This window comes from Stegodyphus dumicola, chromosome 7, assembly GCF_044657685.1.
Source record: "Stegodyphus dumicola isolate Sdum_Otavi_A_Nest chromosome 7, ASM4465768v1".
In the NCBI taxonomy this organism is placed as follows: Eukaryota; Metazoa; Arthropoda; class Arachnida; order Araneae; family Eresidae; genus Stegodyphus; species Stegodyphus dumicola.
In genome coordinates this window covers 176,610,489-176,636,650 of record NC_140774.1, presented here as the reverse complement: position 1 = coordinate 176,636,650, position 26,162 = coordinate 176,610,489, and the positions used below count along the sequence as shown (strand labels likewise).

Below are 26,162 nucleotides of genomic sequence, written 5' to 3'. Positions count from 1 at the left end.
TGACATTTGTGTATCCATTTTTTCGTTGAAAGCAAAATCTCATTTGGATCCTTTGGTCCCATGAAATAAAATATCCTTTCGTACTACTATAAGTGCTACAGCATGTTACTAATGTTACTACAGCGCAAAAAGCCATATTACGTAAACGGTACTTTACAATATAAAATTTAAAATAAAAACTCACTAAAATTGCATATATATAAATTATTTTAAATATATACATTATAAGAAAACAGATATATATATGATTAAAATTAATTTGGGATATGTAACCTCTAGAAAATCGTATTGCAGCTGAATGAAACTACAGTTTTAAACGCGGGAAATCAGAACAGGTGGCATCACAGTGACGTCAGATTACTGCCTGTTAAGTCCCCCATTAGACTCGCGTCGGCGAGGAGTCAAACAAAGAAATGAGCTAGCCCTTTCTATTTATCCCTGGAGAAAACTTGAGGAGCAAATGTGTCATGCAGTATGTATGATAATATACACAGCTGCCGAATTTTAATACTTTTCTTTTGTAAACAATGATAGGTATATTGTAATGATACTTCTGAATTTAGAAGGACTGGCGAATATTGTTTGCGGATCGGTGGCACCGGTCTGTGCTATGGAGCTACAGAATGTCTAGGCAGTGAAATGTTTAATCATTTCATACATTGCTGGCCAGTTTTTGGAATTCTATAAAATACCTAAGTATTCTATAGAATACCAGATTTCATACTTTGCCAGAAATCAAATAAATTGTTTTATGTAAATAATTACTAAAATTATGATTTGCATGGTTTAGTCCAGTGATTCTCAAAAAATGGTATGCATACCACTAAAAAATCTGGTGAAGAAAAAGAACAATTGATAGAAATTTCCTGTGATTGAACTGTAACTGAAAATTTAAAAAATAACACTCTTGTTAACTTTTGACTGAACCAAAATAATAATAATAATAATAATAATAATAATAATAATAATAAATACCAAACAAAATTAAAGTGGATTCTAATTTAAGGTTCAAACTAAGTGAAATAAGACATAATGAAACTGATTTCAATTAAACATACCCAAATTTCACACTAAATTTTAGAATTAAAGTATTACAACTTAAATTTTGATAATTAAAATGGCAACTAATATATTAATCTAGCATTTTTATGTGTGCATATTTAATACAAATATCCAATAGTTTGTGTAAATGGCAATTGAGAAATTGAAAAATAATCATTGTAAAATGTAGTGATGGTACTAAAGTTTTCACGTTTTTGTTTAGATGGTACGTGTTAGTCAAAAGGTTGAGAACCACTGGTTTAGTCAGTTTCATTTTCACAACTTCTACAACATTAGGCAACAAATCACCCTTTTAAGTCTGAATTATGCCAACACCACTATAAGAAGGAAGTGCCACTTATTGTACACTTTATTAAAAATTATTTATATCAATCTACTTTTTTTTAATTGCATATCACTATACATGATGAACTTTAATTTAAAGTCAATACTGATATATTCTTTTCAAGGAAAGCAAAATAAAATAAAAATTAATATGAATCAAACAGATGTTAATATATTATGAAAGATTCAGGACAGTAAGATAAATAAACTAAAAATAATAAAACAGAATATAAAGTACCAGATAATAGAAGACAAAAGAAAAGAAAAAAAAAAAAAAAAAAAAAAAAGAGAGAGAGAGAGAGAGATACATTACCAACTGCAGGCTTCCAAGTTGATCAACAAGAGTCATATTACCAGATATTATTTTGCTCAGAGATATGTTAAACTCTTTCAGCTGCTCAATAGTTTCAGATTTAGTCTCTTCATATTCATCATTATCTAATTCATTTCTATGAAGCATAAAACAGAAAAATGTTACACTACTTTGAAGATAGAGATACGAAGTTTTGAAGATTTTTTCAATATTACAATGCATAATTTAAAAATATTTACATTCCTGATTATTTTGAATACACAATTACAATACCTAACCTAATGAAAAAATTTTGCTTTCTAAAAATTACATTATACATTTATTTATTTTAATATAGAATTTTTTAAATGCTATTATTTTATCTTAAAATGCATAATTATCTTAATTCTAATATAGATTTTAATCTCTTTGAATTAAAGACAGCATTTCTCAGTATGTATTCCTTATAGTTATAAGCAATAACTGGTAACTGGTGCTTAAATGTGGAATGATTATAAATAAAATATCTATTCATGAAGTTCTCTGGAATTTACACTAATCAACATATGTTGATTAACTTGATATATATGTCATTTAGATATGTAGAAAAGATATTTTTGAAAACAAAAGTTTAATTTAAATAAGCAGTTTAAGTTATTTGAATATGGCAAATCATAGGGCTATCTGCCTAAGGGAAAGGATGCCTTTTTACAGCATTTTCTGAGGAATTGTATCTGTATTCAAGTTCACACATAGAGAAAATTGTGAAAACCAATCATGCAGCCAGCCTGTTCACCTGGCTCAAACTACCAGTACTCATCAGTCTTAACTATTAAACCATCAGTGAGGCTATTTTACGAGCAAGTGAAAATATAGCACTTCGAAGAACAATTTGAACCAAGAAAGCCATAATTTTATTTTTACAATTTTTAGCATATGTGCCATCTTGAAATCATTGCTTGTTAGAACATAATCTTAAATGACTAATCACACAAAGCAGTAAGGAAAGAGCATCAACTGCCATGTCATATTATGTGGGGTAAGAAAGATATTCTCCTCTAATAAAATGAATGATTCAAAACAAGATTTGAGAAAGGGGGGAAAAGCATAACTATGATATTTTAAATACATCTATTAGGTTACATGATTGTTATGAATATACACTTTGTTATAAAAGTGCACAAGAAATATAAAACTTTGCTAACGTTTATAGATGACTGAGATGTTATGTATACATGGTGGACAAAACTAAAGTTGCTGTTTCCATATCTGTCTGAGAGAAATTATGCAGTAAGAAAAAAGACTATAATGTATTCAGGAATTTTCTTGAAATTCAAAATACTTTTATTTATCATGCTGGAAAAATATAAAAAAGTAATACCTAAAATTATCCCCCCCATACCCCCATATTAAGGCAGTGCATCTCATCAAAATATCTCCTCCAGAGGGATCCTTATGTGGTGGAGAAAAAATAAAATAAAAACATTCATTTGCATCACCTTCACTAATTGTGGCATTCAGTTATGTATTACTATCAATACTGCAACTTTTACAATATTTAGCAAAAACTGAAAATTGTTTACTACTATTCATAATATAAATTTATTGGAATCCTTTCACAAGTCAAGTTGCCCATGTCATGTTACTGGTTACAAAATGTGATAATTTACAAATTATGATAACTGATAGAAAAGAATAAAATGTTTGAAAAATGATGATATAATAAAATAGGCTGAAGAATTAAAGGCTCATGTGAATTAAATGAAGTTAAACAAAATAAAATATTTTAGGCTGACATGCCCCAAACCAAGTTCAAATACCGGTTGCATATCAACTTCTAGTTTTCTAAAGGAAGGAAAATATATTTTCCTAATACGGAAACAAATGCCTTTTAACTCGAATGAACTGTTTTCAGTCTCTATATAAAATTAAATACTTGACTTATACAGGTTTTAAAACTTAAGTTTGATATATCAATATTGAATCCAGACTTAAATTACCTAAAAAACCTTGAAAATTGCTACTTTAAAATTATGTCATGTATGATACACTTTTACCGGAATAAATGTGTAACAAAAATTATTTAAAAGATTTTTTTTAAGCAGAGAGATTTTAGTTATTATACTTTCTAAATTAATCGCAATATGAATTTAGAAAATGTTTAGTACAGTACTTGCACTCCTCCAGATCAGTTAGCTGAGCCATAAGTCTGTCTAATTGATCTTGAAGATTATGCTTCAATCTACTGGTTTCTAATAATCCACGAGACGCCATTTTTAGTATTTAACTGAAAAGCAACACTGGATAGTTAAAAGATTAGACACGAGGACGCTCTTTTATTGATAGATAGCTAGGTTAATTAACCATACAGCATAAACAAACAAACAGAGAGAAATTTAAAGTCTTTCTACCCGCTAGAAGAAATAAGAACGAAAATTAAAAACGAAATAAATTGTCATTAGCAAATATTGAAAAGTCAAAAATATTATAAACGAGTCCCAATTAATTCTTTTTTAAACTAAATGAATAATCTGTTGCAAATATTTAAATTAATAGTTTAATCTCTTAAATGCAGCTATTTTTTAAGAATTTTCTTTTAGACTTATTAAAAATTCTATAAATCTACTATTAAAAAACCATGCCTCTTTCATTTGTATTTTTAATTAGGATTTACGGATAACTTATCAAAAAATCTAAAAAATAATCTTTTTATTCTGAATCTTAAAATTTAATTTTTTGTTTTTGTTTTTCATCAAAATTAGTTGATATGACTTTTTATGTTGAATATCAATTTAATATATATACTCTTTATCAGATATATTGGGCGATATTTCCTAAACTTTTAATGCTAACAAATTCCCTGTATGAATTTTAATTACTTTAAAAGCATATTATATATTCATTATGATTTAATGTGGCAATAGTCTCTACATTTCTTTAATTAATTTAGTGGGCGACGTTGACCGCCATCGACGTTGTGAGGGTGAGAAGTTTACGAACTAGGAAGTGAAGATTGTTGGAGATTGTAAATTATTTGTTCCAATTTTTAAAGGGCACCATGTGAGTAACTTTGTTCTGAGATTTATATTTTTAAAGCTATATAGAAGCGCGTTAAAAAAAAAAATTAAAAGGTGATATCTCTAAACAAACTATCAGTATGACTCATGAGAAGAATGACACCCGGAAAATTTCTGCTACTGCATTACTTATGCACTATGTAAGACGGATAGCCGTTGACTATTGTATTGCGTTTTAAGGATTGTTAAAGAACTATTTAACTATTTTTAAAATGAAAGTATCGATTTTCAAGTTATTTTGTTAAACAAAATAAATTTGTATTGTACTTCGTCATTTAAATATCTCCGTTTCTTTTTATGTATTTGTTATTATTTTCCGGTTACAACATAAATAGTATTAAGAATATGTAATTAATGTATTACATTTATTCAGCATTTTCATAGTTTGATTGCCCGATATTTGTGGCATAATTTGTTTGATCAGGTTTTGTAAGGAAAATTATATTCGTAATCTTTAAGCAGTTTTAATAATTTGTGTTAATCTTTGGTTTAATAAAGCAGATAATTCTCAGACATCAGAAGTAGTCCCTTATTTTGAAGTTATAAGTTGTCATTTTTCTTTTTGTCAGTATAGTATGTAGTGCAAAATATGTGCATGAAATTGCATGACATTTATTTCGCATATAGTAAATCTTATCTTTTTTCCATTTTATAGATATTTGCAGCGCAAGTATTCTTATTCAAGAAAGTACAGTTTTTATACCGATTTTAATTTTCTTCAACAATAGTGTTAAAAACCCATAAAATGAGAATTTTGGTAACCTAGTGACATTTAGCTTTGAAATCAGTCAATTTAAAGTTTCCTTGAAATCATCAGATTATATTATCATCTAACATCAAATCTGCAATGGAATATGTTTGTTAACTACTGTATTGGTTAATTCCAGATTACTACTATAATTTGTTATTGATTTTTTATCTTTTGCACATAATAAAAGGTTTAAGAATATTTTTATTCATCTTGCTTCTCAGATAACAGTTTTTAATTTTTTAATAATATTTTTAATTTTCATGTAGTTGAGTCTGATTGGAAGATTTTAAAAAGAAATTCCTGCTGTTGTTATCATTTAAGTGGATAAAATTTGATATTTTCAGATTATTCACATCAAGTTTCAGCATTTGGTAGAACTGTAGTGTATTTGGCATATTTTTTAATATTATTTGTGACAACAACTAACCTGTACAGGCATATACCAGATACCTGTTTGAGTATATGTAAAATTATATGTTTTACTTTGAACTGTCATTTTGCTTAACAATATCCACTAGCTATGAAAAAAATATAAATGTTGACATTATAGATTATCTTTGCTCATAAAATTTCTAGTATTTTAAAGTGTTTCTTTTTATTATGATTCATGAATAGAATAAATGAGTCATAACAATAGCCAAACAAATGTTCCTGATTTTTTTTAAGTCAATAATGAGTTACTGACGTTTTATAGAAAGCAATGTGTGTAGTCAGAAAATGCCTAAATATTACAAGTTAATTGCAGCGAAAATGTATACGCAAAAGCGTCAAGTCTAGCAAACGCACCCATTTAACAGCGCGCCAAATCTAGCGTACGCGCTGGTTTCAGATTGCGTAAGTTTATGTAGTTCTATATTTCTTAAGACGCCATTGAAATACTAGTTTAATTTTTAAATCTTTTTCCGATATCCTATGGATTTAACAATTTGGGAGTTGCCCATGATGAAAAGTCGGCAATAGAATTTTGGGTAAAGTGCAGAATCGCTCACTGCTTGACGCGTTTTTAAGAATTGGACATACTCGGTATCCATGTGCACATCGACCTAGTTTCACTTAAAAAAAAATCCCAGAACTGCACAAAAATGGCACTGCGCAACCCTTGACTTTATCTATGTACACATCAACCTATTTTCATTTAAAAAGTAAAATAAAATTGACAAAAATCCAATTGTTTTTACCCTTGTAAAAAGTGACAAACAAATAAGTCAGCGATTCTGCACTTCTGAATTCCGATTCTGAATGTTTTCAAAGAAAAGGCATCATTCATTATAGAAAATTACATTTGAACAACCAATGAGATGAAATTATGCTTTAGCGATAAGTCGTCATGAAATTGCGATGCAGGCATCCATTCAGTTATGTTTAGCAATTTTTATATAAATTATAATAATGATCTGAAATAGTATTCACTCTTATGCTTCCATTCAGTCATGTTTAGCCTTTTTCATATAAATTATAATAAAAAAGTATTATATGAAATTAACCTTTCATTTAAATTAAAACATCAATCTTAGATAGTTATTGACTATTATACTTCCTTTCTTGCCGCAATTATTTTTTGCAGCATTGGCATCAACAATAGTTTGGCGTTTTTTTACGGCCCTCGAAAACAAATAGTACCATGTTCGAGAACATTCTGGGCTAAGCCGATAAGAATTCGTTCCAGAAAGTTCTTCATCTGTCCATGGCATATTGCCAAGTGGGCGATTTCTCGCCAAGTGTGGCAACCCTGCCTTCCTTTTTCAATTTATGGCAACCCTAAAACTGCTTTGTGGGGAAGTCCACATGTTCGGACACATGATCACAATTTTCATAATACAGTACAACCTTTTATCCCTCTTACATCCAAAGTCCAAGATCTGGACTTGTCAGGACTTTGGCAATTTTAGATCATCAGTTAAATCTAGTAAGATGAGATGTATAAATTATAAAATTAAAACTGTGGAAGAGTTTTTTTATGAAGCAATGAAACGTTTATGATCTTAAGAGAGCCAAAATTTCTAAAAAAGCTCAGTATTGATTTGATTGCTTTATTTAAACATTTCTTTCAATATAACATGCTTTAAGCTGCTTCATTTTTATGCAAATACTTTCTTTTTAATTTTATAGATAGACATATTTTCAAATTTCCATTATTCAAGTTCGGTTATTGCTGTGTCAGGAATTCTCTCTAAATTGTCAGTCAAATTTTTCTCATTCTCAGCAGCCTCTTACTTTTTTTACTATTGGCTGCTATATTTTCTGGATTTAGATCCATTTAATTTTTATAACCTCACTAGTTTATATTCTAAAGTACTTTCAAGCAAAGAGGTTATTGAAGAATTTACTGTGACATTTTAGCCCGATTTGAGTGCTCAGGTTGCTGTAAGGCAATCAAGCAGTTAGAAATCATGTGAAACTTGCAGAACTACGATAGTTCGCACCCAGTGCAAAGACAGTATAGTGAATGTACTTTCTGCTAAACTTGTTAATCATCTGTTGGCTTTGTCTGTGTTTTCTCAAGACCATCTTTCTTGTAACAGGCACAGGACGTTGCCAATTTCTTTTTTCTTACACATATCATTGCTTTGTGGCTTGCTTGTTTCCGTGTTTACTTGATTGTTCACGCATGTTGAATTAAAACAATTATACCTCCTGCTCAGAGAAAAATTTGTACAGCTGTTTAAGCTTTTAGCAGTGAAGAAAGCAACAGAAATTGGAAATCTTGCTGCAGCTAGAGAATTCGTTGATGAGAGATGGATTCGGCAGTGGAAATTCAGACAAGAAAAATTGGAGGAAATGCCTAAACATTAACATAACTAACATGTCTAAACATAAATACGTATTCATAAAAGATCTTGTCGGACTGCCATCATAACCTGACCGTTTTGGAAGACAGTTTAAGATAAAAAAATGGACGACAGAGCAAATAGAAAAGGGATTATCAGTGTCAACAATTAAAATTTATGTTTAAGCAAAAGTAATTGCTTAACAAATTGGCATTAAAAACTTTGTTGGAGGACCTAATTGGTATTTCACGTTTATGAAATGAAAGAATTATCAATCAAGATCAAAATAACAGTTTGGCAGCAGCTTCTCATGGACTTTTTTTTGGAGTACGTATCTAAGAAAATTATAGAATAAAATTTGAATAGAAGGCAAATAATTAATATGGAATGTCCATTACTTTTAATTATGCTCTGAGCAGAATTGTTTATTCAACAAGTGAAATAATTATTTCAGTATTAATAACCAGGAATAAAAAGATTTCATTTACTTGTCTTTTGGATTGTGACAACAATGGAGCAAAGTTAACTCCTGTGATAATTTTCAAAAGAAAAACAGTTTGGAAAGGAAACTGTGATAAAGCGTTCATTATTTGCATCAGCGAAAAAGTATGGATGTGTGAAGAAGCAATGTTATTTTGGTGAAGAGAAATTTTATTGAAAAAGGAAAGTTGCTTTTTCCAACCTCAGGGACTTGTAGTTCTCGATTCATTGTGATCCCTTTTAGTGCATACTGTAAAATCTAAACCAAAAAACTCATCCCCAATGTCTCAGTCATACCAGGCGAGTTTATGCAAATTTTACAGCCACTGGATCTCACCATCGATAGAATTTTTAAACGTGAACTAGGAAAGCAGTGTGAGAAATGGATGCAAAGTGGATTTTATTCCTTCACAAATTCCAGATGGACGAGGAGGTTGCCTTGTGGTTTGAAAAGCATGGCAGTCAATCCATTTAGAACAGAGTGATGAAAGTATTCTTGATGGTCATTTGTTAAGTTTATTAATTTCTGACACTGATGAATCAGCTTTTGAACGTTTTGTATAAATAAGGTAGTTTAATTGTAAAATTCTGTTCCATTACCTAATTTATGTATTCTTTTTCATGATATGGTAATTTGTGGTGATAAGCAAAGTTTACTGAAGCTGTAAAAATACTGTTAAAAAGTAGCTGAGTTCATTTTTGCAAGTTTCAAGGTAAGGCTTTGCCGGTGCAGTTTATTTGAAGAATGTGATTTTTTTTTTTTCTTTTTTGCTTAGTTATTGTGTATGCAGCATAGATACCAGAGTGACTTGCTTACCTGTCTGAAATTACGGTGCACAGCAATCTTGAAAACTGAGAGACATTGGAGAATCACTGAAAAAGAAATTGGAGAATTGCACTTTTTCCTCATTGTGCAAATTAAGTGTTACATATATTATCATTGCAGAGATGTTCATCATGCAATATGAATAAACTACCATATTTGATGCTTTGGTGCACATATGGTGACTAGTGCCCCATTAACAGAAAAGCACCGGAGAAGTAATTTTAAGAAAAAAATTATAACAAAATCTGTATGTTTGTATCTTTATTTTTATTAGCAGTTTTTGATATAGCTTTTGCACAAAATTAAGTCATTTAGGAAGTAGAGTTTTATAGAACATGAATTTTTATATTCTGTATTTTTAGGCAAACCACTGTATTTCTAAAGAAATGCAGTTCTTTTTCTCGTTCCATGATCCTATTAACCCTGAGATCCACTTAGATGAAAAAACAGTGATGAATGAGGGTGGACACTGAAATAGTGGTTAGCTAGAAAGCATATAAATGCACATATATTCAGACACATGTGTGCATGATTTGTCTATTGATGATTGTATGCTTGAAAATATGTCTAAAACCTCACAATTCTAACCTTATTGGAAGCTGGAGATACAGATTGTCAGAGAGTGTCCACGATTTTGTTTTATCATGTTTTGTGCATATTATATAATAGTAACTTATTTTTAAAATCTTTTATTTATTTATGTTTTATTTTATTTTTAGGCCAAAGGGCATTAGCCCAGAAGGGCTATTAGTTTCGTTTTGGTATTTTGGGTTGAAAACTTTAAATGTTTGTTTCACTTTTCAAGTTGTTGCCACCAAATATTATTGCCCTATGTTATATTTAAAAAAATTAAGTAATGAAGAATCTGCATGAATGTATGTTTCTCGCATTGTGATAAAACAGCGGTACCTAGAGCCATCAAATTTTAAATAATGTAATCCTCTTCCAAATATGGGCATTTAGAAGCCCGAATTTGAAATTTGTTTTGTTATCAATATATTATATTATTTCATATGTAATACTTATGTTATTTCATATTTTGTAATACTTTAACGAATTTTTGATTAATTCAATGATTTCAAAGCGAACAATGGCAACATTGCACGAAAAAAACATTATCTCCAGCGCACGAGACTGTGTATCGGAAGTTCTAAAGATATTCTCATTTTAAAATTATTTTGCAATATTGCAATTGAATTGAATTTTGTGGTTTAAGTGCGAAGAATATGATATGTAATAAATAAAGGTAACACACAGAACTTTTTTTAAAAAAAGCCTCTTTGGGTGTAATGTGAAATCTGAAAGCCGTCAGATTTTTTTTAAAATATTTTGTTAAAATTTTATATTTTTAATCTTTATTGTCTGTTCAGAATTATCAGTTTTTAACTAAAATGTAAGAATTTTGTAATTTTTATGCAAATGAGGCAGTGTTCTAAGTCTCTAATGCAATATACTTTATTTAATATTAGTTGTATCTTACCATAGTTTAGCAATTAAACTATCAAATTTATGTACATAATCCAAATATTGTATGGTATTTAATATTATCAGTGATTTTTTTTTATAATTTTAGAAAATTCTTAAGTGATGTTTTTGAACTTTCATATGGCTAGAATGATATTTAGTTTTTTAACCACTTGCGCTACAAAACCACTAAACACCACTTGCGCTTTTAACCACTAAACTTCACGGTTGCGGTGCTGTGTGATACAATATAACAAGCAGTAAAGTGTCTCATTTACGTCGCTCCGCGTCTGGGAGTGCAATTCAGAGCTGTAACTCGAGAAATAAACAATCTCGTGCACGTAATTTTCATCTTTGCGATAAATGCCTATCGACGTGGTGTTCACGTCGCTCGCGGTTTGAAACAAAAGCATCTCGATGCGCGTGGCATGTCTTTTTAGCGCAAGTGGTTAATAATTCACTTTCATTATTATAATCAAATACTACTCAAATATGTATACTTTTCATTTTTATAATAAAAAATGTTTTCAAAATAGGTCCACTGAGAAAAGTGAAGCTCTTTCTCCTCCTACGAGGCAACCAAATCCCCAACAGGCTGCAGCATCTAAGAGGTTGCAGCATACGCAAGCACAGGTTGATGAGGTAATTATTCTTTTTTTTAAATTATCATATTTATGATATTTCTATTAAAACTGCATTTTTATGCCATATTAAATTATCCCATTGCTTAATATAAGTTGCTTCCCCCACCCATGAATTTGTATTTATTGTGCCAGTCTGCATCTATTAAATAGTAACTAAATTATTAACTCCTTAGTATATCACTAAAGCACTGGTAACTGACAGATTTGTTGGTGCTTCCATATTACATCAGAGATTTAAAAAATTGTACTGTTAAAATATACACCAAAATGTGCGTTCTCGAAAAAGTTGCCAAACATTTTCTTTTATAAACATTTTGAGATTGTTGACATTTTTTTGCACAGGAATCAGGCTTCTACACTCATTTTCAAATAAAAAATATTCTAATTCCTTTCAATGAAATAAAGGATTATTCTGAACTATTTTTCTTAACATCCTGAACATAAGATGGGAGATCAGCACCAAGGAATTAAAACTGCAAGAAAATTAAAAATTATAATTGCATGTTGCCATTTGAGGTGTTATATTCTCTTCTTTTGTTTTCCCAGTTTTTTCCTCATTGTATTCATCTAGATTTTATTTTACAGATGTTCTTGATCTTCCATTTTTAAATTTGCGCTTTTATATTTTGAATTTTTTTAGACCCTCCTTTTTTTTCTGTTGTATGGATTTATCTTTTATGTAGTATTTCCACTTATCTCGTAGTTCCAAACTTCTACTCTTCTGTATGTGGAGCATGAGAAACTTAAAGTCAGTATTTATCCTATCCATTTAGATGCGTGATGTATGCTTTCCAAAGCAATAAATTTTGTAACAGCATCCTGAGACTAAATTACTTACTTGTGTAGGCTAGGACTTTAGAAAAATTATCCAGAGGATCTGTGTAATGTTTTTAGATACAACAGAATTTTTAATATATATGTATATATATTATATAAATTTTATGAAAGTTTTTATTCTCGTGATGAGAAAACGTTTTGGGAAATGTCAGTCATATTTGCCATTATACAGAGGATTTAATACAGGAAATGAAAGTATGTAAAATTCTAGCGTGGGAAGTATTTTAAGAAGCTTTAAATAACTATTTTTTGATTAAGAAAAAATTAATGGGGACTAGAACATGCTAAATGGCATTAATTTTTATTTATTATATATATTTTTGTTTTTAGTTGAGAGGATGCTTCTCATTTAAGTTTAAATTCTTTGGAATAAGATTAATATTGTACTGAGCATATTCTTTGTGAATTCTTTTCTCATTTAATTGAATGAACAGTAAAAATGATAAACTTGGGATAGGAATTTAAATATGATTTGATAAATCAATCAGCACAGGAATTGCATGTATCTTTGTTTAATGATGCATTACATAGTCCAATATCAGGACATAACGCGACTTTGGCGATTCTGAATTTGAGACTATTCTGATAATTGATCATCAGTTTAAATCTAGTAATGTGACATGTGGAAATTTTAAAGTTAAAAATGTGAAATAATGAAGCATTTGTGAATGTAAGGGAATCAAAATTTGTAAAAAAATCTCAGTATTTATTTGTTTATATTATTAAACATTTCTTTGAATATAAGTTTTTTAAGTTGCTTCATTTTTTGTACTAATATTTTTTTTTTTAATTCTATATCTAACATAATTTCTTGTTCATTTCCTGTAATTGCTGTGATGAGAATTTCCACTAAATTGTCAATCAGAATTTTTTCATTCTCAACAACCATTCTGTCACTTTTTTTCAGTATCCGGATTTTCTGGATTTAGAACCATACTATAGATTTCGCCATCTGTTAGCTGACTGATGATAGGGGCATTGCCATCAGAATGAAAAACTTCTGTTATGTCATCTTCATTTATTACTGTTTCTCCACATTTCTTCACAAATCCCATTAAATGAAGAATTTCAGTTTTTCTTTGCAATATCTGAAAATTTTCAAATTCTCACTATAATTATAAAGCTTAGCTAGTGTCTACTATATACTATTGATGATGTATTAAGATTGGCTGCTAAAGATGCATTGTTCCATTAAATTTTGACATGCTTCTATTATATGCTGATGAAGTTAAGTCTCAGTAACATTAGTTATTTATTATACTAATGGGTTTTTTCTGTACGTGCTTAAGACTTATCTGAGTCATGGATAAATAAATTCCCACATATACTTCAAGGATTATCCTAGGCCACTACTAGATATTTTGCGGCCTATTGCAGTCTCCGAGAGTCCTAAACTTTGCTACTAAGCACCTCCTTAAGTTCTAAAAATTTTGCATGCCCAGTACCTTCGCTAAATTCTAAAAGATTTTCTTAATTTTGTTGCTTGATGCTTCTAAATTATAAAAATTTTACCTTTGCTAAATTCTGCCACTCAGTGCAGTTACACCAGCCCTATCTTCAGTTCTGGGCATATCTGAAAAACAATTGTTATTCTCAATTCAAACAAGATTAAGTGTAACCTTTTAGCCTCTGAATTTCATTTACAAAATCTATATTTTGCATTATGGAAAGAAATTTCTGTTAAATTTCTCCTCCTCAACATTTAGTACTTAAATGTTGAGGAGGATCAAGTCTATGATCATCAGTAAGTGTAATGTTGATATAAAAAGTTACTGTGCTCTTTGGTTTAATGCAACAGTACTCAAACTTTTCCCCTTGCATACCCCTTAATGAGACTTAATTATTTCACATATCTCTTAATGAGATAGATTCCTTCTTCTGTGAGACCGACGGTAATTATAGAGTATCTCTAACTTCTCCCATAAGAATGTACGACCTGCTAACTCTTCGTCAGTATTCTTGCACTGTATCTTATAATTTTCTTTTAAAAAATATTTTACAACTAATAGCCTGCATTGCTTTGAACCCTTTCTGGCACAGTGTGCCTAGGTTGGGCACATCCAAAATATTGCCTCAGTACACACAGAGAAATTAAATGGAAAACCCTTTATAGGTTACTTTTAACCTACTTTATTTTTACTAGATGACAGTGCAACACAAACCAATCCATGCATTTTAGCCATGTTTAGTTTTTTTAAAGACCTTCATTTTTCAAAGAAATCTTTCAGATTTTTTTTAGGATTGACATTCATTGGATTTGGAATATCTTCTTTTTTCTTGGTACAAATCTCTGCAGATCAGTCATATTAAAAGCAGTAGTAGTAGCAGATCAGTCATATTAAAAGCAGTAGTAGTAGCAGATCAGTCATATTAAAAAGAATTAGATCATTTAATTTTATCTTCTGAAAATATTGAAGTGTGTTTTATACACGCAAAAAAGAGATTTCTTTTTAAACAAAATAAACTTTTATGCATCAAAATGTAAATAATATTTTAAGTATTTAACACAGAAGGCAAAAGCTTTTGATTAAAAAAGCTTTTTAATTAATAATTCAGTATAATACAGTCAAAAGTCGTTAATCCGGACTCGTCGGGACTTCGGCGATTCCGGATTATCGATTTTTCCGGATTATAGATCATCAGTTTAAATCTCGTAAGATGGCATGCAGAAATTCTAAAATTAAAAATATGAAACCGTAATTTATGAAATAAAGTATAATTATGATCTAAAGGGTATCAAAATTTACAAAAAAAAAAAAAAAAAAAAAAAAGCTTAATATTTATTTGTTTACTTTATTAAACATTTCTTTCAATGTAAGTTAAGTTGCTTTGTTTTATGTGATAATACTTTCTCTTTAATTCTATAAACAGACATAATTTCTTGTTCAGTTACAAAGTCCCGCTGTTCAAGTCCCGTTAATTGCTGTGCCGAGAATACCGACTAACTTGTCAATCGAAATTTTTTCGTTTTTACTAACCTCTCTGTCACATTCTTCATGTCTTTATCCATTTTTTGCAGCAATTCCACTTTTTGTTTGTTGGACATCGAAACATACTTTCGTTTTGTAGATCCTTTGGAAGTTCCAGCATCGGAAATTCTATTTGACATAATCGAAAGTTTCAAGTTTACTTTTATAAAATTGCTCTTACAATCTGCAAAAAATAATAAGCGGGATCCAATTCGAAGTTTAAGGAACAACGCAATCATTAACATTAACTGAAATATATAATTAGATAATTTTAGCTTACACCGTCTGTTATACATTAAACGCGCAGGCAAAAACGTATTCTGCACTTGCGCACACGCATATGCGCAGTAGTCAAGGTCTTACGCGCACGCATAAAACGCCTGTGCGCCTGTGCCAACGCGGCGCATGCGCAGAAAGTTTTTAGCTTTGAGGTTCGGATTATAGATCATTCCGGATTATGGGTGTCCGAATTAACGACTTTTGACTGTAGTTCATTTTGCAGGAATAAAAAATTTTAAATTATCAGATTAGGAAATTAGTTATTCCATGTAAATTGGTATTTTAAGAAGCTGTTGAAAGAACTGTTAGGAAAAAGATAAATTTTTGTATAAGTTGTCTATGTAAAGAATTTTTTCAGCCTTAAGCTGTTTATATATTAAAATCTTAAATAAAGATATATAACTACTGTTATTGTTAATGGGTCATATTTATAGATATATTATTCATACATCTTAATGCAGCAGCTCATGTTAATGCTGATTTTAGATTTATTTTAATTGCATGTTATTCACCGATAATTTGATCTAATAAGTATTATATATTAAATTTTGTTTATTATATTATTCAAAGGAAAAAGAATATTTATTTTTTTGTTTAAAAAATTATTTGTTCCAATTTAAATTGTAATAAGTAGCAGAAAAAATCTGGAGGAATTTTATTGCTGCTATAGGTTGTTGGAATTATGCGTGTGAATGTAGAGAAAGTTCTGGAACGTGATCAGAAGCTGTCTGAACTGGATGATCGCGCAGGTGAGCTGCTGTATAAACAGTGTACAAGAATGAACTTGGCATATTATTGTTGGAAAGCAAATATGCATTATAATATTTATAACTATTTTTTATTTCTTGCATAGTATTGTTTAATTGAAAATGAAAATCCCAAATTAACTATCCTTAGTTGTTTTGTACACACCCATTAGTACAGTATGTTATATTTATGGTTAAATGTATCTATAAAAGGTTATTTAAAAAAGAATAAATTATTGTGTGGAAAAATAGAATTAATTTGAAGTTGCGTCTGAAAGGGAAATTTGTAATCCAGTGTCGCATATTTCTGAATAGATTTTGAGCATTATGTGCTTTAACAAATATACATTTTAAATTATACCATTTTAATATTTTGAAGTAATTGCTTATAGAAAAATAATTATGTGTAGCAAAAAGTTTGAAAAAGGCAAGAGATTTAGCTTTAAAAAATTCTTAGTAATATACTATAATGCCAAACAAAATATGCATTTTCATTTCCTAGAGAGAGCAAGTGCCTGCTATAGATTACAAATTTTGTGCTGTAATTTAGGGAAAAGAAGATTCCTGTGTCATAGTCTAAAGAAAAGGAATATTATATGCTATATGTTTTTTTTTGTGAAAAACTTTCAGGCACACATGTTACATTTCTGTGTGCCTCTCTTCATGCAGATGGTAATTCTATTGCATTCTGTTTGGTTCATATTAGTTTAAGGTAATAAAACTGTGTAAATGTTCAAATGTAATATGCTGTATCAAGGTATACCATTGATTGTGAAAGAAGTAATGAAAAGTTCAATTTTATTTAAAAAATTATTGTAAATTTATGTAAAACATTTGCTTGGAGAAAAATGTTTCCAGTTTTTGCCAGGTTCATTCTTTGATAAAATTATGTCCTGTGTCTTATAACCCTTTTTTCATTTTTGTGCATTGCTGCGTTTTTGGATCACCTCCTTTAATTAGGTTGTGGATATCATGCGTACAAACGTGGAAAAAGTATTGGAAAGAGATCAGAAATTATCAGAGCTGGATGACCGTGCAGGTAACTTCTTTCATATGGGGACTTTTTTTTTAAACTGTTCTAAGAATTTAGAATAAACTTTGCAGGCTGTATGATTATCCTGTCCTTATTCTTGCATGTGTGCCAGAATTATAGTTATCTTCATATTTTTTCTTCCTAAGAAAATTCATAGTTGAACAATGCTATCTTTATTTAGTAAAATATGTGAATTTATAAAAATGTATAAAATAAAATGTGTAAATTTTCCAAATAGTTTTAACATGTAAATGATACTTTTTCTAATATACTTTTATAAAATTAACTAAATTTCATAGGTACATATTTTTATTGTACCATTGGATAAAGTAGTGAATGATTCAAAAAAAAAAAAAAAGGTGCATTTCCAGAATTTTTATATTATTTTAAAAAAATGAATTATGGTTTGCATTAACCAAACTTGGAATTTCTGAATGCTGCTCAAGTTTTTTTTTTTTTTTTTTTTTTTTTTTTTTTTTTTTTTTTTTTTTAAGTAGATTTATATAGTTATGAAATAAACAAGGTGCTCACATGTCATTTAGATTAACAAAAATTTTGTTCCCATCTCTGTCTTGAAAGAAATGCATTTTACTTTACAATTGCTATCAAAGCTATGAAAATTTGTCAAATTAGCAGTTTAATAAGCTGACTGGGATTTTTGTAATTTAAATCATGTGGGACATGAATAGAAGCATTTAAAATGTTCCTTGCAAAGGCATCTCTTTTAACCACTTATCAGTTTTGTCCTCTACCTCACACAGTGATTTTTTTTTTTAAGCCCAGCATGATTTGCCCTTATGTGGTGAGGTCATCATATTTCAAAACTCATATTTTTTCTTGTTGTGTCTAAGTTATTCTAGTTCCCTTTTTAATGCATAGAGGGCAGTAATGATCTGTAGAACAGAATTCCTTCCTTTTTTTGTGCTTTGATTTGTTGTGAAATGCACACTTTTGTTCAGGTGTTGTATACTACCGTGTGGCGTTTTTACTAACCAAAACTTATAACTATCTTGGTGGTTCAGTTTGTACGTAATAGGCGATGAAAGGCTTAGTTTTGAACAACAACAACAAAGAAATTTATTTTCATGATTACTGAAATAAAGTGTAGTGTTAATTGTGCCGTTAATTATAAGGGCCAGTTACTCCCTTACAAGCATTCTTACTCATAGTTAAGCACATCTACACTGAAGAGCACAGGGTACAGTTCCCTCTACAGGCATTTCTTAACACTCCCCACATAAACTCTTAACATAGAGTTGATAACAATACTTACCAATTTCCATAATTTGGATTTACATCAATCACATTGCAATAAAGTAATTACCATATTTTTACATGTGCTCTTCTAAACAAGTTTTCCATACAAAGCTTTCTTGAATAAACTATTAATACAAAGAATAGAGGAATAAATATACTATTAGCACATAACAATTAAAAGAACACAATAATGAAAAACAAAAATAAAGTTTCAATCTTATGAATATCATACTGTAAATTTTTAAATTTTAGACTCAGTCATTGAGCTCTAAATTGTAAATCAGTTGAACTGGCCTTCTTATTAGTCCACTGCCAGTTTTGATTGAACATGAGCACACTCTGCCATCCCTTCCAGGGAAAGTCTCTATAATTCTACCTAGAGACCACATATTTCTTGGGTAGCGTTCTTCAGAGATTAACACTATTTCATTTGGTTTGAATTCAGTTGCCTTTGAATTTTGCTGGCACATATTAGCAGATCTTAAATTTAATAAATAACCCTTTCCTCCAGCATTTCCAAAAAATATTTAATATATTCTGCTGATGTTTGAATTTTTTCACAATAGATTTTCTCGATCCTGATAAATCACCCTTAGTTATTCTAGTTGGAGGAAGGGATAGCAAACGTCTACCTATCAAAAAATGTGCAGGAGTGAATGGAGAGGGTTCACGATATAAGTAAGTAATGGGCCTAGAATTGATCATGGCTTTAATCTCAATGAACACTGTTTCCAGTTCATTGAGAGAGAGAGAGAGCGATGAACGGCCAACAATTTTTCTAAGACTTGTTTTGATCGTTCTGATCATTCTTCCTCAAAATCCTCCCCACCATGCTCCCCTTTCAATTATATATTTCCAATAAATATCGTGAGAAGAGAAGAATTCTTTACAGAAGGATCAGAAATGCAAGTCCACAGTTTTTTTTAGTTCAGTGTCTGTGCATTTCAATGATTTTGTGTTGCCACTGTATGTAATTGAACACAGTCCTTGTCGTGCTGTCTTCTAAAGGCCAATAAAAACACTTCCGTATTCATCGAAGTTACCAGTTCTAAATGAATAGCATGCGTTACTGCATAAGTGAATACTAAAAGGCAATTTTTATTGTTGCTTGCTCCCTTTAGTGAAAAAAGGTCCAGCATAATCCAATCCAGTTACCGCGAACGGTGGTGACTGAAGAATTTGATCTGGAGGAAGTGGAGCTACGTTTTGAACTGCAGGAGCGAACACTGTATCTTTTGCAAATCACACATCTGCTCAACAGGGATTTAATTCGCCGCCTGCCTTTGACAACCCAAAATTTTTCCCGCAGGTGCGTCAGAGTTGAATCCACTCCGGAATGAAATGCCATTTCATGTGCGTTGAAAATTAACAGATCGACGTATCGACACTTTGACGGAAGTATATATATGTATATATATGGAAGGTATCAAGAACCAACGCAGAGCTGTAAAGAACTTATTCTGATTAAGCATTTTTGCTAATTCAATTTTGAGTGAAAAGCAAATTTATGCAGTAAAATTAATAAATTATTTGAGTAATTGTCCATGTATTTTGTCCATAAATGCTTCTTAAAATTTCAGCAATAATCATAATAAAAAGTAAACATTTTGGGGACCGGTTTAAAAAAAAAAAAATTAACTGCTCAGTGGTTAATCTTGAATACTTTGCCAAAATTAAATTTCTTTCCTTCCTCTAGTGGTGGGGCAGCTGATCAATTGTGGCAGTTAGCATATTGGCCAGGTGGCCCCACTGACAGAACTGGTTTTGCTTCAAAATTTCCTTGATAGTGCTTTTCCCAGGGCTATTTTTGGGGCAAGTAAACTAATGTGTTTCAGTTTTTTTTTTTTTTTTTTTTTTTCTAAAGTCAGAGTTCAGGAAAGGGGGAGAGATATATATAACAAGTGAATGGTTCAGGGATGATAAAAGCGTGAATGAGTGATTTGAAAAAATTCAGTTGTCACATGTGTAGTGCTAGAAGTGAATAGATTCAACTTAAATATTATAAATGGCCTTCCACAGCATGAACAACTAATGACTTTTCTATATATGCACAATAGAAGTATATTGAATTACATGGATATGCTTGGCACAATCAGTTATTTCAAACAATTTACAGAGTTACCTATACAAAAATTCAAACACAGTGAAATAAGTTTAACGTGAAAACGCTTAAGACAAAATATTGGTCAGCACGAAATAATACAAACTAGTATGCATTTTCATGCATTTTTTTTTTTTTTTTTTTTTTTTTTCTTTCTTTCTTTTTCTTTTAACACGAAATAAAAATCGCTTAACATGAAAAGATTTCCCTTCTGGCAATGAATGAAATACGGAAAACACCAGCCACACAGGCGGGATTTAACAGGGGTGTGAAATGAAAGAGAGGTGGTTTTGCATGTTTTGTAGAAAGGAGGCTAACTAACTTTGAAATATCCTCGGAATAGCCTATGACTCGAGCTAATTTTATTTATCTAAGATACTTTCACCCTGTACTCCTATAAACGCCACACATTGATTTTTTATTAAATACATGCATATATACATATCTATGTAAGTAAAATGTACTCTAATAAACTTAATTTTGTTGAATATGTACACTGGTATGCAAAAATTAAGGATGAAGTCGAAAAATTAGCATATCAGCTGAACGAAGAGGCAGAGCAGACAGAAAGACCAATCAGGAAATTAAGTAAGGTGATGTACGATAGCACATGCGCAGATATGCAGGTAGACGTAATGGGGGGAGAGTCTGAGTAGTATAAAGCATGTTGTCGGTGTAAGATCAGTATTTCTGGCAAAGAGATTGTACGCCGTATAGCAGTTAAAATCACACCGAGTTGCTGCCTCAGCGAGAAATAGCGAATAATCAATCTGTTAGATGACATCTGGATGCTTTTACCCGAGGTAGAATCATTGGGAAGTTGGAGGAAGGCCGCAGTGTGAGAAGTGTGGCTGCAGAGTTCGGAATTGCTCACAGTTTTTCGTTCCTCGTTTCACGACTTTGGAGACAATTTCAAACTACAGGAACAGCTATCCGGGGGTTTAGTAGTGGTCGTCCACAAGGAACCACACCCACAGATGACCGGTATATTGCGTTACAGGCCAGAAGAAACAGGCGGCAGACAGCGGGAGAAATTGCTAGACACACGATACAGGCGACTGGACGACCGATATCGCGTTTTACCGTGTCCAAAAGACTGCACGGTGGTGGTCTGTTTGCACGACGCCCTGTACGGTGTGTACCTCTAACGCCTGCCCATCGGAGAAGGCGTTCTCTGTGATGCCGGGAACACCGGAATTGGAGAGACAATGAATGGGGACGAGTGCTCTTTACAGATGAGAGCAGATTCAGTCTGAGTAGTGATTCTCATCGCATACTCATCTGGAGAGAGCGGGGAAGCCGCAATCATCCCTCGAACATCATTGAAAGGGACAGGTATGGAGGTGGTGGTGTTCTCATTTGGGGAGGCATCATGCTTGGTAGTCGTACAGACCTTCACATCTTCGACGCAGGTTCAGTCAACAGGACCCGTTATTGTAACGAGATTCTTCCATATGTGCGTCTTTTAGAGGCGCTATGGGTACGCAGTTCCTTTTCATGGACGACAATGCACCATGTCATCGCACAGTAGCTGCCGAACAGCTCTTAGAGAGTGAGGATATTGAACGTATGGATTGGCCGGCACGATCTCCGGATCTCAATCCCATCGAGCACGTATGGGATTTTCTAGGCAAACGCTTGGCAGCTCATACCTTACCACCAGTAACGATTCCGGAGCTTCGATTGGCGCTGCAAGACGAATGGGCAGCAACGCCTCAACAACTCATTGACACCATCATTCTCAGCATGGGCATACGCTGTGAAACCTGCCTAGCAGTCAGGGGAGATCATATCCCGTATTAAAGATTGGATGTTTCTTGCTGGACACCCATCACAGGGATGTTTCGGCCTTCAGTCGCATTGCGCTCCATGCTACTTTTTCAATAAAGCTTCTTTTTATCCCTCTGATTTCTCTTTTAGTAAGTGTTGCTTACATTACTCATGTCCTTACGTATTGGGGATCTTACGGTATTAAATGTGTTGATTTGGAAAGCTTTTGTAGAAAGTTATATTGAAAAAATCGTCTCGTCCTTAATTTTTGCACACCAGTGTATATGGTTTGGCTTTGCACTTGATTTACTTATACTATCTGAATTTAAATGATATTGTAGAATAGTTCGAAAATCAAATCTTTTATATGTTTGCACATTTTTTAATTATTTTAACTTTAAATTTGCTTTTTACATATATACATGTTTGTTAATATATCTATCTATCTATCTATCTATATATATATATATATATATATATTGTTTGCAATATCCATTAACATGAAAAAATATTTCAATCCCCTCAGTTTCATGTTAAACAATTTTCACTGTAATACATTAAGTAAGGTAACAAAAGATTAATTTACAGTAACTGATGTTAATTTAAAGGTATGTCAAATACCTACACATTTAAACTTAAAATATAATACTAAAACAAAATACAGTTAACACAAATACAGAACATGTAGAGGTTGCGCTGACAATATCATTGGCAGCTGAGAGTTATTCCAGCTTGTTTGAAATATTAAATGCAATATTCATGCAACTGTGTATTCATTTTAGAGCATAGTAATTTTTAGCCCATGCACACTGCTAGCTGTTGTGCAGTTGAACGCATAGTGATCCAGTCCCCCTGCCATCCAGAATGAGCACTGGTTGTTTTCACATCATCTAAAGTGATGCAGATAAGTTGTTCAAGGCCAGTGCCCTGTTAAAAACTGTAAGGTGAAGAGAGCCCATTTTGGAAAGCTGACCTACTTTTGTGAAACAAAATTGTTTTGAAAATTTGACTCTTTTGCCATTAATCTCTGTTTCTTGCATATGTTGCAAGGATGTCAGTAATTCTTTCTTGAGCTCAGCTTTTTAGAATAAACTAGGGAGGGGCACATCAAGTGTGCATACGGGATGCTCAGTCACTGCTCTTTTGCTTCTTGCATCTGTAATTTCGTTGCCCAGTATTCCAGTATGGGCAGGTACCCACCGGGGTTTGGGTTTATAGTTGTCTGATATACTAATTAAAAAGTTTTTTGTGTCCTTGATGAGTGGATTTTCATGTTATGCGTCTTGCATTGCCTGAAGGCAGAGTCTGCATATATATATATTTCTGAACAGTAGACACTAATTTGACTTGTCTGCATATATATTCAGATAGTCATAGACAAGATGCTAACACAACCTAAGAAACTGAGTTGTGCTACCTGAGCTTTCATAGTAAAGTCTTTATGATCTGGCTTCTACGTAGTATGCAATATCCACTACCAGTGCTGCATTCTCCTTCTGACCCATCAGTGTAGATTGTGGTAGTTTTGAACCAAGCTGGAGATTTAACAGTTATTCGAAACATTAAATTCAGCCAGTTAGGAGAGTGGCTCCAAGATACTTTGCTGATAGTCATTATATACATAGGTCCTATCCCACACACTTGTTTCTTCGAGTCTGAGCACATGTACTGTTGCGTTCTTGGGCAGTATTGTCAGATGCAGAGGAGGCAGTTCTGGAAGCACATTTAATGAATTAGTAGGTGAATTTTTACATCCCCAGTAAATGCTTAGGATGTGCCGAGCATAGCAGATTCTCCATTTTGGTGGTGACAGTTATGTCTACATTGAGGCCCCATGTAATACAGTGTGCTCTACAACTACTGTGTACCGTATCCTTAGCATCTTTGAAGAAACCCCCATGTCCGAATGGCTGTCTGAAGCATGGACTGGAATAACCTGTGTAGTCATCCCTTGACCTCTTTCAGGTGTAAGATCTAATTGAGTGTCATCAATTATGACCCCCAAGGTATCTCATGTTTCTAAATATTTTTATTATGAAGTTTGATGCAGGACATTTGGAGATGGCACTTCTCTTCACTGTGCAGACAAGCATACCTTGCGTTTTTGTATTGGCATTAATTAATGGTCATTGGTTTATTTGACCATGTTGTTCATTGTTTTTTGCACTTTAGTCATGTATGTACTGTGACCAAAATTAACTGAACCTTTATGAAAAGAACTTGTTATGTGCATTAAGACTTTTATAATATTGTTTTGGCTTTTTTGGCTTTGTGTTTTTAGACTGCAGCTTATACAAAAGCATAATCTTTACATAATTCAAGACTGCAGTTTATATAAAAGCATATAATTGTTTTTATTTCTTACTTAAAATAAAAATTTCTTATTTTTTAAATTGTCAAATGCTATCCATTATTGCAGTAAATATCGTTGTTTTAAGTGTCCTGCTCATGCTTTTGTTTTTCATACTTACTTTTTTTTTTGTATATCTGATACCACTAGTGCTGAATGATTAAAGCAATGGAGCACTCTGTATTTGCATTTCGCAGTTAAGTTGCAGCAAATAAATTTTAGTTTTGAAAATTACATCCTTTGAATGACTACCATTTTGCTTTTCACACTGATATGCTCTTTCTGAAGAATAAACCATCACCTGTCATATTGATTCTTGATTTATATCTGCAATTTCTTCACAGATGTTTTCCTTCAATTGCTCAATCGTTCAAGGATAGTTTTATTATATTTTCTGTTTCAACTCTAGAGCAGCTAAGTCAAGAAATCTAGAGCAGCTAAGTCAGGTCAGCATGGCAAACCCACGATTTCAGAGTTTTGCAAAACTATCCTTCTTCTAAAATTTTGTCTTAAAAGTCTGAAACTCCAAAACTTGCTTGACAACTAAACTCTTAAGCCAAGTTTTTGGAAGAAGGATAATTTTGCAAAATTGTTCAAGTGGCTATCATGTGTTCCTGACATAATTGCCTCTGGCTGACCTTGGAAAATTGGAAAGCATATACCATAACAATCCTCAAACCATTCAGCAATTGCAGGCCAACATCCATGAAGGTATTGCAGAAATAAGCCAACAAACATTATGAGATATGATGATTTATCTACTCAGAAAGAGTGGCAGTGTGAAGAGCAAAATGATGGTTGTTTAAGGAGTGTATTTTTCAAAGATGAATAAAATTTATTTCCGAGAAGTGTGTTTTCTGATTATGAAAGAATAAATGTATATTATTGCTAAATAATAAGTTATTTCATTTTAAAATGGTCTAGTGACTTTCAGGCCACCCTGTACATAAGTAACAAAAACACTGAGTGAAAGTGTGAATCCTATGTCACTGTAATAATTTGCTTCTTGCCTTGCATTTAAAAAAAGTTTCTCCGTGGTAATTTATTTGTGGCATTTTTAAGAATATATATACAAAATTTTATGATCCATAATAAGAAAAAAAATTATACTTTTGCTTTTGATAATGCAGCA

At 31.6% G+C, this 26,162-nt stretch overlaps 2 protein-coding genes across 6 annotated transcripts in view; one reads left to right on the top strand and one right to left on the bottom strand.

The window, feature by feature from the left end:
- The window catches only part of LOC118193558 (protein LZIC-like), a 46,601-nt gene extending 42,528 nt beyond the window's left edge, over positions 1-4,073 (bottom strand). Inside the window, exons 1-2 of one of the 2 annotated variants that reach the window (XM_035364665.2) lie at positions 3,852-4,073; positions 1,700-1,835 (exon numbers count right to left, since the gene is read on the bottom strand). In XM_035364665.2, the coding sequence (XP_035220556.1) occupies positions 1,700-1,835; positions 3,852-3,952 (237 nt within the window). In that variant the 5' untranslated portion in view covers positions 3,953-4,073. The remainder of the gene's footprint in view (positions 1-1,699; positions 1,836-3,851) is intronic. The other variant, XM_035364664.2, reaches the window with a different exon arrangement.
- Positions 4,074-4,586: 513 nt separating this feature from the next.
- LOC118193557 (vesicle-associated membrane protein 3-like) overlaps positions 4,587-26,162 on the top strand; it is a 45,082-nt gene continuing 23,506 nt past the window's right edge. For 3 of the 4 annotated variants that reach the window (XM_035364659.2, XM_035364661.2, XM_035364662.2), the window contains exons 1-3: positions 4,587-4,738; positions 11,581-11,686; positions 17,480-17,558. In XM_035364659.2, the coding sequence (XP_035220550.1) occupies positions 4,737-4,738; positions 11,581-11,686; positions 17,480-17,558 (187 nt within the window). In that variant the 5' untranslated portion in view covers positions 4,587-4,736. Of the gene's footprint in view, positions 4,739-11,580; positions 11,687-16,443; positions 16,523-17,479; positions 17,559-26,162 lie in introns of all 4 variants that reach the window. The other variant, XM_035364663.2, reaches the window with a different exon arrangement.